The sequence below is a fragment of the Eretmochelys imbricata genome, chromosome 1, assembly GCF_965152235.1.
Source record: "Eretmochelys imbricata isolate rEreImb1 chromosome 1, rEreImb1.hap1, whole genome shotgun sequence".
NCBI lineage: Eukaryota > Metazoa > Chordata > Testudines > Cheloniidae > Eretmochelys > Eretmochelys imbricata.
Genome location: NC_135572.1, coordinates 64,848,512 through 64,861,882, shown reverse-complemented (window position 1 = coordinate 64,861,882; position 13,371 = coordinate 64,848,512). Strand labels below are relative to the sequence as shown.

General features: G+C 43.8%; 2 protein-coding genes across 9 annotated transcripts in view; both read right to left on the bottom strand.

Annotated features, from left to right (window-relative positions):
- Positions 1-6,165, bottom strand: part of SUGT1 (SGT1 assembly cochaperone of MIS12 kinetochore complex) — a 49,376-nt gene extending 43,211 nt beyond the window's left edge. For both annotated transcript variants that reach the window (XM_077812171.1, XM_077812179.1), the window contains exons 1-2: positions 6,032-6,165; positions 5,896-5,941 (exon numbers count right to left, since the gene is read on the bottom strand). In XM_077812171.1, the coding sequence (XP_077668297.1) occupies positions 5,896-5,941; positions 6,032-6,063 (78 nt within the window). In that variant the 5' untranslated portion in view covers positions 6,064-6,165. The remainder of the gene's footprint in view (positions 1-5,895; positions 5,942-6,031) is intronic.
- A 4,898-nt stretch (positions 6,166-11,063) lies between these two features.
- ELF1 (E74 like ETS transcription factor 1) overlaps positions 11,064-13,371 on the bottom strand; it is a 143,024-nt gene continuing 140,716 nt past the window's right edge. For all 7 annotated transcript variants that reach the window (XM_077812111.1, XM_077812100.1, XM_077812091.1 and 4 more), the window contains one exon: positions 11,064-12,767. In XM_077812111.1, the coding sequence (XP_077668237.1) occupies positions 12,149-12,767 (619 nt within the window). In that variant the 3' untranslated portion in view covers positions 11,064-12,148. The remainder of the gene's footprint in view (positions 12,768-13,371) is intronic.

Here is a 13,371-nt window from a genome sequence, read left to right as displayed (position 1 = left end):
ATGACTTGTGAAAAAGAAAGCAAACATGTTTTAAATAAGTTATAGTACACCCATTTCCACGATGTGTGCTCAGCACAGACCAATTTATAAATCCCCAAAATGAGCAGCAATAATTGCTCCCCATGCTAGATATGCACTTCGAAATAGGTGCCTCTGGTTTACACCTTACCAGGTAGACATTTGGCTAAAGAAGGTAAGTCTTGTACTGCTTTCTGAAACTATTAAAATAAGGGATAGTTACTCTCAGTAATTCTACTTCCTGAGTTACCTCAGTGGATTCCTACTCTCACATCTCAGCTACTTAGCACATTAATACGCAGAAGCTTTCAAAGCCCTCAAAGTTCTTCAGTCTTGAGGAACAGAAAGGCCAGTATCCATGCACACTAAACACTCTTTGAAGAGTAAGAATCCTGTCAATATGGTATCTTTAGTAGCATTTACACTGGTACGAGTATTTCCTTCCTACTGGTGCAAAACATGAACTAGCAAACAGGAGCAGGGAGATAGCAAACAGGAGTAGTAAACGGGAGTTTTGCAAGGGAATTCTCCAGGTGAAGGAGAGATAATGAGATCCTTCGGGTGAGTTAGTTTGTGTGCTTGCTTGCTTGAAAGTTAAAGTGTGGTCTGTTTTGGGTAGGCTGAGATCTTACTAACGAGGTTTTAGCCTGCTTTCCTTTGATTCCTAACCCTTTTGAGATCTCTTGACAATAGGGCAGGGCTAACGCAGGGACAAGAAGGGTTTAAAAAGCCAGCTCTTAAATGACCAGAGGCACTATCGAACATTAACAGGCAGCAGGTTTAAACCAAACATAAGGAAATACTTCTTCATGCAGCACACAGACAACCTGTGGAACTTGTTGCCAGGAGATGTTGTGAAAGCCAAAACTATACCTGGGTTCAAAAAGCATTAGATAAGTAGATGGAAGACAGGTCCATCAACGGCTATTACCCAAGGTGGTCAGGGACACAACCCCATGATCCGAGTGTCCCTAAACCTCTGATTGCTAGAAGTGGACAACAGGGAATGGATCACTCAGTAATAGCCCTGTTCTGTTCATTCCCTCTGAAGCATCTGACACTTGCCACTGTGAGAAGACAGGACACTGGGCTAAATGGACCATTGGTGTGACCCAGCATGGCCATTGTTATGTTATTACGTGATGCCATATTAAAACCTGTACTTAAGAACTGTTCAGTCAGTGGTCTATAGAGATTGTACCAAGATCAGATGCAGTAGGAGTCCCCAGCTAAAATGCGTCCTGGCTAACAAGAATTCTTCCTGGGCTTCCAAGGAATACAGCAGCTCTGCCAACCTGGGAAAGAGTGAGGTATGCACTACCCTCCAGAACCAAGCTAACTCTTCTGGCCAGTGCACTTTGATGTAGGGGAACAGCCCCACCGTAATGCCACCTCTCTGTCCTTTGAGGCCAGAGCCACTACTGCACTAGAAATGCACAGTGCTTGCACTCCTCAGCCACTCTGTGCCTGACCTCTGCACTGCATCTCACTGTCTCACCTTGCCCACCTGCTCAGGGTCAGCCACCATCCATCCCTTCAATTTCTTTCTTTCTTTTTTTTTTCTCCCCTCCAGAGACCCACTTGAAGTGCAACTACAGAGAGATCACAATTTGAGGCAGACAACTGTTTTCAGCTAATGCATAGAGATGGAGATTTAAGTCTTGAACAGTTGCTGCTCAGGTGAGTACAGTTATAAACTTCCATTTTTAAACTGATTACCCAGATTTCTCCTATGTGAAAATTAAGAAGATGGCAGAATAGTACAACATATGTTATACATGCCAACAGAAATGACGTTTTTTCTGTATTTGTGTTGTTGCAGTGCTCAAAGAACACAATTAGGATCAGGGCCTCATCATGCTAGGTGCTGACAAACACAGAGGAAGATGTAGCCCTTGTGCAAAAGAGCTTACAATTTAAAGTTTAGACAAGCCATATAACTGAAGAAACAAGAGGGTGAAAGAGAACTACAAATTAAGTATTAGAAGTTTCAGCCAGAGAGGGCCCAATTGCTCACGTTTCTCCTGTAATAAAAAGCAGAAAACTGATAAACAAAAGGTGGATCAAGGCTCCTTTTGCAGGCTTAAAACAGCCAGTAGCCCAAACACGGATCTGAGGATGGAATCCAGTACCATGCATGGAATAGACTAGCTCTTTACTGATTATGTTGTGCGTTCTGCTATGGACTACCTGCATTTAAATGAACAAATGAATTCTAAAGAACTACCTACAGTGCCTCAGGAGGGAATAGTGTCCAGAGGACATGCACACCTGGCAGTGAACTCTGGTGTACCTCAACAAAGAGAGCTAGGAGAAAGAAGGACAGACCAAGCATGTTACACAAAAAAAGCAGAATTTGATCTGCTTACATGAATGCCCTTCTAAGAATTCAGTAGATTCAAAAGTAGCAGTCATGAAAGCATTTATAACGATAAGAGGCATCCTCCTGCCCTTCCAGGATAGGATAGAATGAAGGCATACATGGAAAAAACTCCAGCTAGTACAAAATGCAACAGCCAGATTGGTTAGCTACATGATTCTGAACAGAACACCCTGGTGCTTCGTTCCCTGTACTCAATGGAGAGCCAACAGAAATTACAATTCAGTGTGTGTGTCCTGACTGTCAAAGCCCTCCATGGGACTGGCTCTGGTCTCTTGAGAAACTGCCTCTCCCTCCACCTACATGGACTTCCCATAGCTGCTACATTCCACCATAATACTGAAAGTATAGATCAGAAGTAGGAGGCTTGCAAGCACTGCAAGTCTTTCACAGAAAGAAAAAAAAAAAAAGACGTGCACTACAGAGCTCAAACCCAGAAGAGCGACCACAAGATTTTCAAAAACTAAATGCAAAATCTATTTAATTGACATGGCTCTCTCTTCAGTATGTTCCTCACAAATGACAAACCATCAGATACAAACCATCTGCATAAATATAAAGAAATTAACTAATTAAGCCTTTCCTCCAGGAGGCTCGGAAGAAAGATAGCTATTTGTTTTCAAATGCTTTAGAGGCAGGTATTCAGATAATATGGCCCCCTTTGCTATACAAGTACTTAGCTTTAAAAAGGCAGCCATGTGACAACGAAGGAAATACATGATTAGCTGCCAGAGTTAAAATGAAGAACACTTGCATATTGTTTTACTAACCGTTATAATTTTAGCTCAAACAGATTTGGTGCTGTATCAAATCTTCACAACTTACATTTGCAAAGCATTTGGTAAATTTTAAGGAAAAAAATATAGGCTGTGCACCACAAGAATTCTCATCTAATTCCACAATTTAGGAACACACAGATAGGAGATAACTATATAAAAACTTCAAAATAAAGGAATGATCTATTCATATAACTTTAGGCCAAGGTTTTAAGAACCAAGTTCCTAAAGTTAGGTTCCTGAGTCTATATTTACATGTGATCCTTCAAATATATTGGACCCAAGCTGAAGTGTCTAAAAATGAACATAGTAGCTGTTTTTTAAAATCTTGGCATTGAAGTATGCTCTTACTTTAATTTAAGTAGTCCACTGCAGACTATTTAAGAGCACCACTTCAAATATGCAGTCTTGATACAACAGTGTACCTTGAAAAAAAATGCAGTGGCTTTTAACAAAGACTTGCTTAGGTAAGATAGCCTCTTCTAGTCCTACATTAATGAAACCTGACCTAAGGCATTTGTATAATATCAGATCAGATTCTACTGACAATTTCTTTTAAACAAAATGATTCTTAATAATTGCACTCACCTGTAACAAACACTTAGAGCTTGGGCTCACACACAGAAAAGGCTGCAGATATGTGTGTGGCTATTTTGTGATATTTCCATAGATCATCTTTAGTTTAAAAGTGGAAATCATCTCCACAATTCATCTTTTCCACTCCATTCTTACTATTAAGATCTTTGCATGGGCTCCAAATCTCTAAACTTATTCCTTTCAATGAAATGATTGCCAGAGCATCATTTATCTTGGCCCACAATTCCAGTTACATCTAGCCCCTCTCCAAATCCTTCAGTCGTTCTTCCTTACCTCGACACCCACTTGAAAACCTTCGTCTTTGCCCTCAAATTATTGTACAATTTCATATCAGTATCCTAAGTACTTGTTTTTCATCTTCTCTTTTGCTCCCTATACTACTCCTGAGGGAATTCTGGGCCAAAAAACTAAAAATTCTGCACTCAATATTTTAAAATTCTGCAAATTTTGTTTGTCAAAACAACACTACATAATCACACCAGTTTCAACTAGTTTGGCACTTGTGTGGAGTTTCCTGTGCGCCAAACCTCTCCTTCCTTGAGGGTGTGCTGGGAACTGCAGCTGCCAGGAACTTTCTAGCTCTTCCCCGCCTCCCCCAGGACAGTGTCTTCTATCACAAACTAGGCTCTGCCGGGTCCAGTGGCCCCTAGTAGCGGCAAGAAGCACTGCAGCCCATTTCTGTGGGGGAAAGGAAATTCTGTGCAAAAAACATTAATTTCTGCAAAATTCTGCATTGCGCAGTGGCGCAGAATTCCCCCAGGAGTACTATACCTGAAATCTATTCCTTTGCTGCCTGATATGGTTCTACCCTCTCTTCAAAAATAATTTATTCCTAACCCAAGTATCTCCTTTGAAAGAAACAGTTATGGTGTAGACTAAGAGAAAACAAAAACGATTAAAGTCATGCATAAAACTTTTCTGCTCAGTCAATCTGCATCTTTCCTTGCAAAACATGCTTCATCTGTATGTTATTTAAACTGTAATCTACTCAGAGCTGGGATCCTGTTTTTATCGTTGCCCATAATGCTCTTAGCACACTTAGTTAGCACATTACAAAAATGCTAGTGCTGAAAATAGCTACTTGAGGCAGCCTCCATAATAACAAACAGTCCCATGGAGAGATATTATGGTCTAGTATTAGAGAGAAAATGAGGTCAAGAAATCTGGATTCTTATTCCAGCCCTAACACCAACTCAGCCAGGCTGCTGGAAAATCACTTCAGGACTCTGTGTCTCCATTTTCACAGCTCTATGACACTTTTCTACCTTGTGTAACCCACACACCTTCTGAGTGTGGTGTTGTGTCCCATCTAGTGGCAACGAGACTAGTGAGAGAGAGAAATAAAATGAGTCTGCTCTACAGCCTTAGCTCACAGCCAGTTGACTTTTAGCTCATGCACTAAGCTCCAGAAGTCCCGCATTCAATCCCACCCACTGACGACCGGGGTCTGTGGGCGTTATACTTACAGAGACTTTGAGGCTCAGTTTGTTAGCTCCTAAAGGGCTCAGAGGTGCTCTCACAGGAGCCACAACAAAAACGCTAACCATACGCTAATGTTAACGTGTTTTAAGTAGAGAAATTCGACATAGCCTTAACTACTGAGGCCTTGTCTACACTACCCACCGGATCAGTGGGCAGCAATCGATCCAGCGGGGGGTCGATTTGTAGCTGAGCGCTCGCCCATCGACTCCGGTACTCCACCCGAACGAGAAGCGCCAGCAGAGTCACTGGGAGAGCGCCAGCTGTCGACTGACCGCAGTAAGTAGACCTAAGCGCATCGACTTCAGTCGCGCTATTCAGGTAGCTGCGTCTCCTAGAGCGACCCCGCCACGGTAGTGTAGACAAGCCCTGAGCTGCATCAGGCGCGCCCCGAGCTAGGGCCTCGGCTGGTCGCTCGGCCACGTGTGTCTGCAGGTGTGACACACGTGGCCGAGCGACCAGCCGAGGCCCTAGCTCGGGACAAGCCAACACGCGGGTCCAACTCCCGCTGAGGACAGGGGTGGTCCCTGCTAGCGCAGCGCGGGCGAGGCTCAGGGCACAGGAGATGCCCAGGCCGCTGCCCTGCCCCGCCCCGCGGGCCCCTGTCAGTCGCCCTCCCGCCCATCGCCGCGCCCGGCCTCTCACCTGCGCCGCCGCCCCGGGGTCCTGCTCGACGTCACCGTCCGGGAACCTGGCGAGAGAACAACACAGCGGCGCGCGGTTAGAGGGGGCCGCGGCGGCTCCGGCCGGGGCCGCGAGGCAGGGGAAAGGGGAGACTCACCGCGGACGGGCCGGGTCCAGGGCCGCCGCCATGATGCTGCCCGCCTGGCCGCTGTGAGAGCGGAGCCACGAACCCGCCGTCCCGCGGCGCACGCGCGCGCACAGAGACGGAGGGGACCGACGGGGGTGGGGTGACGTCACTCTCCTGCGTCCAGTAACCGCCGCGGGTCAGCCCCACGTGACGAAGGGAGGCCGAGGCGGTCGGCCCCCCGTCGCTGCCGCTCGTTGGTTGCTAGCGAGCGAGGCGAACGCCCCTGCGGGGAGGATCCTCCCTCGTGCCCCCTAGCGCGGGAGGACTGGGAGCGTGGCGCGCTCAGCCGGCTCCTGCCCCGCCCCGTTGTGGCTGGCATGGCAACGCTCACCGAGCCTCCGCGGGGCCGGGCCCTGCTGGCTCCCGGCTCGGCAGCGGGACCCCAGCCCCTGGCCAGCAAGGCCTCCAGCTGCTGCAACCTGTCCGTCCGCTGCAGCGTGGGAGGCGGGCGGGAGCGGGCCTGGCACAGGAAGGCCGCAGATTTAACCCTGGGGAAAGAGGCACTTGTGTGCAGGGGCTCCCCGCCCCTCAGCTCCCGCCCAGGGCGCGGCGGCGAGGCAGAAGTCATGGCTGTCGTCGCTGCTAGCACCTCCGCACCCCCAAACTCTGCCCCTCCCTTCCTCTTCTTCCTCCGGCCTAGGCCGGGTTCCCGCCGGCAAAGGGGCGCTGCCTGGGGTCTGCTGCTCCAGACTCGGTCCGGGCTGGAGAGGCTGCCCCCAGCCCCCCCGCGGGCGGCGTTCCTCCCCTGGAGCGGAGCCAGCTGCTCTTTCTCCTGCGGGGCGGAAGGGTGCGCTCCTGTGAATTTAGCCACGAGCAGCTGCGGTTGTGAAATAACCAGCCCCTCTTCTTCAGCAGCAGCAGGCGGGCCCGCCCGCGGGGTGGTGGCTGCTGCTGTTCATACTGCTCCTTCCCCCCACCCCCTCCGCAGCTGTCAGAGCAGCGGTAATTCAGACCATCCCCATTCCTCCCCAGCGCTTTGGGTCTTCCGCAGGCAGCAACAGCAGAGAGGTCCAGACCGCCACTGGGGGGGGGGGGGGGGGGGAGGCCTCCTTTCCTGGCTGTTCCCCTGGCATGTGGGGAACACAGGGTTGGCACCCAGCTGGTTTTTGAGTAACAGCCTTGTTAGTCTGTATTTGCAAAAAGAAAAGGAGTACTTGTGGCACCTTGGTCCTGGTGCCATTTAGGGTTGCCAGGTGCTCGGTTTTCAACTGGAAAATCTGCTCAAAAAGGGGAGCTGGGAACCCTAAATGGCACCGGAACTGAAAGTCCAGTTACCAGGGAGCGGGGGAGGCATGGTGTCATTAACCCATGCCAGCCTCTACTCAGCTGGGACTGCCTCCTACCTGGAGGCAGGCAGGCGCCTTGAGACAATCCAGTGAGGGGGGAAGGAAGGAGCAACAGGGTAGGGCCTTTGTGGGTAAGACACAGGGCCTAAAGGGTGCAGTTGCCAGCAATTACAAAAGTGTTAACCCTCTTAGAAGAATAATGCTGCCGCATCAGTGGTTGCTTGGTTTTATCACCTGATTACAGCTTGAAGTTGGCATCATTCATTCTGATTGCCAGTGCCATAGATGCAACTAAGGAAGGCTGCAGCAAGATGGTAGTGGGCGGGGGGAAAAGAGAGAGTTCAACATCTGGCCCTAGTCAGTCACAATTCAAGGCCTGCTGTGTGATTTTCCTGTCTATCACTCCAGGGGCAAGAAGAGTTCAGTGTACTGAAGCAAAAGAGTGAGCAGAATAGGGGAACAAGCAGATTGGGGCACTAGGATATATATGGGAAGTGGGAGGGTGTGACACAAAGGCCCGTGGGTATCAGCTTGGAAAAGGTTCATTGTTCTGTGTAACAGCACCTGACATAGATAAATACTATGAAAACCGTATGCTATGTGAGATCTTAAATGAAAGGCAGCATCACATTGATCCTCAATCGTTGTGTGATGTATATACAGATGATATTTAAGGAGTTGTGTGTATGTACTGAAAATATATTTTAGAATCTGCGTCCGAGGCAGGGTTGACAAACAAGTTTTGCCAAAGGTATGTACCTGTCTGCATAGGTTCATGTGTCAATTAAGCATTGTAAGCAGACACCGTGGGAGCTCATTTTGCATATGGAGTCAGTGCAAGTATGTGAAGATAACTTAGAGCAAGAACACTAGGGCAGGAATGATGGGGGTCATCCTGACTCTAGGGACAAAACCATGAGTTTTGGGAAATACAAGCAAAATGATATTTTCTTATCCATCACTGAGAGAGCAAAAAGGACAAAACTTTTTGCATTCATGAAAAGTGGATCCCAAGCATCTTGGTTAGTGAAGCTTGGAGATTGCCTTACATGAGAAACTACTTTAGACAAGGATTTTAGCCTGTTAAAGTTTGCACTCTAAGAAGTGTGTTATACTCTGTTTTATATGTAACCGTTTGTTTCCATCATTTTGCTTAACTCAGTATCTCTTAAATCTTTGATAATAAATTTGTACTATAAATATATATCAGTGCTAAGATGTTATAAAGGACCTGATCCTGAGTTGTACGAGTCAAGGTGTGTGTAATTTCTGAGAACGTCCAGTGACTGGTGCTAGATACTACAGGGAGATGCTTTCAGAGGAGCTTGGGGGCTGTGGTATACCTACTGTTAACCTGCAAAGCGAAGGCAAAACAAAAATATCACAGATAAAGTTTGCAGATGACACAAAAATTGGGGAAAGAGAAATAATGAAGAGGACAGGTCACTGATTCAGAGCAATCTGGCTCCATTGGTAAACTGGGTGGAAGTAAACAATATGCATTTTAATATGGTTAAATGTATACATCTAGGAACAAAGAAAGTAGGTCATACTTACAGAATGGGGGACTCTCTCCTGGGAAGCAGAGATGCTGAAAAAGATTTGGGAGTTGTGGTAAATAATCAGCTGAATATGAGCTTCCAATGTCACACTGTGGCCAAAAGAGCTAATGCAATCCTGGAAGCATAAAAAGGTGAATCTCTAATAGGAATTAGGTTATTTTAGCTCTGTATTTAGCACTGATATGATCACCACTGGAATACTGTGTCCAGTTCCGGTGCCCTCAATTCAAAAAGGATATCGATAAATTGGAGAGGGTTCAAAGAAGAGTCACAAGAATGATTAAAGGATTAAAGGACATTTCTTACAGTGAAGCAGCTCAGTCTATGTATCTTAACAAAGCGAAGGTTAAGGGGTGATTTGATTAGAAGTATCTACATGGAGAACAAATATTTAATAATCAGCGCTTCAATCTAGGAGATAAAGGTATAACAATGCAGTGGCTGAAAGTTGTAGCTAGATTAATTTCAACTGGAAATAAACTAAATTTTTGACATGTTAATTCACCATTAGAACAATTTATCCAGGATTTTGGTGGATTTTCCATCATTAAACTTTTTATAATCAAGATTGGATGCATTTCTAAAAGATCTGCTCTGGGAATTATTTTGGGGAAGTTCTGTGGCCTGTGTTATACAAGAGATCAGGCTAGATGAGCACAATGGTCCCTTCTGGCCTTGGAATCCATGAAAGTTTGGACTGGCAGGCCCTGAGGAGATCGTTTGGGTAGCTAACAGACTGGGAGTACTGTATCAGGAAGCCGACATCCAGTCAAGCACAAACAAACCTTCCTCTTGCTGGAGGCAGGAGATAACAAGGTGACTGAGTCACAGAAGGGAATGGTTTTTAAATATCACCTCAGTTTTTCTTGTATTACTAAATATTTATATTGTGGCATACAGGCCCAATCAGCAATCAAAGCTCCATTTTCAGTAAGGTGCCTAGTCCACCTTCACTGTAAGGATTTCAGGATGGGGACTATTGTGTGTGCGGTTACAGTGCCTACCACATTTCTGCTGCTACTTCGTTAGAAAAAAAATGAAATTTATGCTAATACTATAATTCATAGAGGTTTCAGTTATAATAGCAATGTTTTCCTAAGATTTATTTTATGTACAAGTGCTTTTTAACCACATAACTGCTCCCATCAATCTAAGTATCAGAATTATTCTATCGAGTACTAAATCCAATGAGAGGATGGATTTTAATTTTTTGAACCAAACCATTAACAATCCTGAATATTCAGTTCTGAATCCATGAGCTTTTTACCTGGTTTTCACATTATGCATAATATAATTAGTAGAATTTTATTAATTTTAAGTATTTCCCTCCCTGAAAGAACTTGCAATACTCCATGTTATGAACTTTTTTGCAAAAATACACAAAACTTCTCAAAATACTTCGGATTTGTTTAACACAAGATAATTAAAATTCAAATAGTATACAAATTCTGTCAAACTTTCACTCTGATGTAAATTAAAATGGCCAAGAGCTATACCTCCTTGGTAAAGGGGTTTGCTATGGAAACCAATTGAACTTTAAAGAACTGCGAACTAAAATTAAAACTGAATTAAGCCTAGAAAATGTTTCTTTAAAGTTCCCAAGAAGAGATATTAGGATAATGTGTTTTTAAGCACCCTTTCTCCTCCCCATATACTTTGCGAAATCATCCAGTACTTCTGTGTTCTATTAAGACAATCCAGAATGAAACATGTTGTGGTATCACTGATCCCAGAAGTCCTATGCAATCTGTAGTATCAGTGATGTCCCAGAATTATGCATTTGTGGATTGACAGAGGCTTTCACAGGTGAGTGTAAGGGGACAAAGTTTAAACCATCTGTGCCCAATGCCACATGAATGGACCTGTTTAGCACATATTTCTGAACTTAGCTCATTCTTCACCTTAACTGCTGAAGTTCACCTTTTCCTATAGCAGTACTGCATAGTGCTGTCACATCCTCAGACAAACAGCTTGAGAATCAGTTTCTCATCCTGAGTTCTCCTGAACTGATTCGTAAACTGCTCATCTGCTAATGTGTTCCAAATCACAGACCATCACTAATTAATCATATTGCTCTATTTCTCAATACAGTTCAGATTGCCAGAAACACTATATTCATGTATTGGTAAGAAAACTCTAAAGTAAATACAGAAAAAAATTTCCACTTGATTTATTTTCATAATAAACCAATTAAAAATACAAAAGACAAAGAACCCAGGTTCAGTAGGGTTCCGTCATTTAAAAATTTGTCTTTAAATACAAATTCACTCTGTAATATGAATACATATAACATTAGATCTCTAAACATAGTGATCTTATTTGTATCTATCAAAAATTGCTCTATGGAAACAAATTAGCTGAAAAACTTTTTTGTGAAATTAAATGTACATTATTTACAATTGAAAAAGAGTCTCAAAAGTATTTATCTCAGCACACTTGCATAAATTGTATACATTTCACTTTTCCCCCATACAAAATAATCTGAAATAGAAAGCAAGATTGTTTAACTTCATAGCCACAAAATAGTATGAAATAATTGCACCCGTAGCAATGCCACTAGTTTCTGTAATTAAGTATATTTGATGTGTGTATATAAAAACATATAGATCTGGCATTGTCCATTATTGGTATATGTAAATGCTTTATGTATTCTCTTAATGGGAGTGTATTTTTATTTTGCACACCCAAACGACTGTGCTGCAAAAATGCAACAAGAGGAAGCTTGGTTGCCACTATCCATTATTCAAAGTAAAATCTGACATAGTTCATTGTTATGCAATAAGTATTCGGTAAACTTGGTAAGATTCACACACATGGAATGAAAATGCTGTTCTGTAGAAAGTAACGGTTGTTTTAAAAGTTAAATGACACATTTACAGATTAAATAGAAAATGTTATAATATGGTATTGCAATGTAAATTAGCAAAACTGAAAATGCATAATATGTAAGAAATTTGGAACTTTTGACAAAAAAATCAGCAAAGTCTTCATAGTATAAAATGCATGTTCCTTCATGCTTGTGTTTTGAAAAATGAGCACTACATCATTTTATATTTTTATAACATTTAGCAATTAACAAAAAATCAAAACTCATTCTAATGCAGGACTTCTAACAATTAACTGTAGAAATTAAGTAGCTTTGTAACATCTGCTTCAGAATCAAATCATATATATACACACAACTGTAAAGGTCCCATCACATTTATGAAAATAATCATCCACAGGGATTTTTTTGTTTATTAATATAAATTGGATTCCAACTGTTCACTTTCCTGTTTCACTTGCATGTTAGATGGAAATCCATTTGAACTGGATACCACCATCACAAAAGGCTGCTGCTGGAACCTCTGCTCTGACTGCTCAGTATCATCTGTTGTGTCCTCTTCTACCTCCTCTTTCATCATTTCTTGTATAACAGTCTGTTTAGTTTCTGGTGCTTTGATAACTGAAGTGATCACTGTGCCAGATGGATGAGCAACCATCTGTGAACTGCTCGGTGAAAAAGTTACCACAGGAGTAGTAGCACTGAAGGATGAAGATGAAGCCATGTTGACTGTTCCATTACAAATGGTCTGCACATTGCTGGTGAGAACCTGTTGAACTTGGGCTGGGCTAAAGACAATAGATGAAGAAGAGGAGACTGGCTTCTGAGACTGCAGCATGACATTTTCTTTAAGTACTGTCATTGGCTGCGAAGTAGGAATGGCTTGGAGAATAAATTTTTGGGATGTTGTTGCTGATGCTGGATCTGTGCTGGCTATCACTGTTGTAAGAGGCACTGTCTGGAGTGTTACAGTATGCAACTGCTGGTTTCCAGGTGAAACAACCACTGGAACTTGGGCTGGGGTCTGTAAAGTCCTATTAAAATTAGAAAACAGGAAAATGTTAGAATGTTCCCAGATCTATTACTGAATGAGTGTTTTGCAACACAGGGTACTTAAATTATTAATTTGGAGGGGAAAGGCAAGGAGGACTACTGTCCTTCCAGCACAGAAAACTGGACTTGACTCCAGTTGAAACCCATCAGCACCTACCTTCTCTCCTCATACATGCTTTCCTATAGTAAGTAAAATAAATTTAAATCCATCCAAAATGTGAACTTAATTTAACTGACACTGCAGCTGTTGGGCCAGCACTGTGGGAGCAGCTACTGCTACTGCATTCTTTGCCAGTAGACGGAGTTCTACTCACTTTTTCTCCATTCAGAAACAAAGCAAGTGAGCAAGCATCTACAATGGCCCTTGTTGAATCCTCTCAACTCAATCACTCTGTGTCAGGCTTAGGTGGCTGAGCCCAGAAGATTCTCTGGGCAAGCCCTGCCTCAGGCCATTGCAGCCAGTCTCCACTCAAGCAGTTCCACCCCTCGACATAGCCTTCTCTCCTTTGAGGGAGGGAAGCCGTGCCAGTGGCTCCTTCCCTATGGACTTGCCTACACACTTTTTTGTAAACCTTTACCATTTGT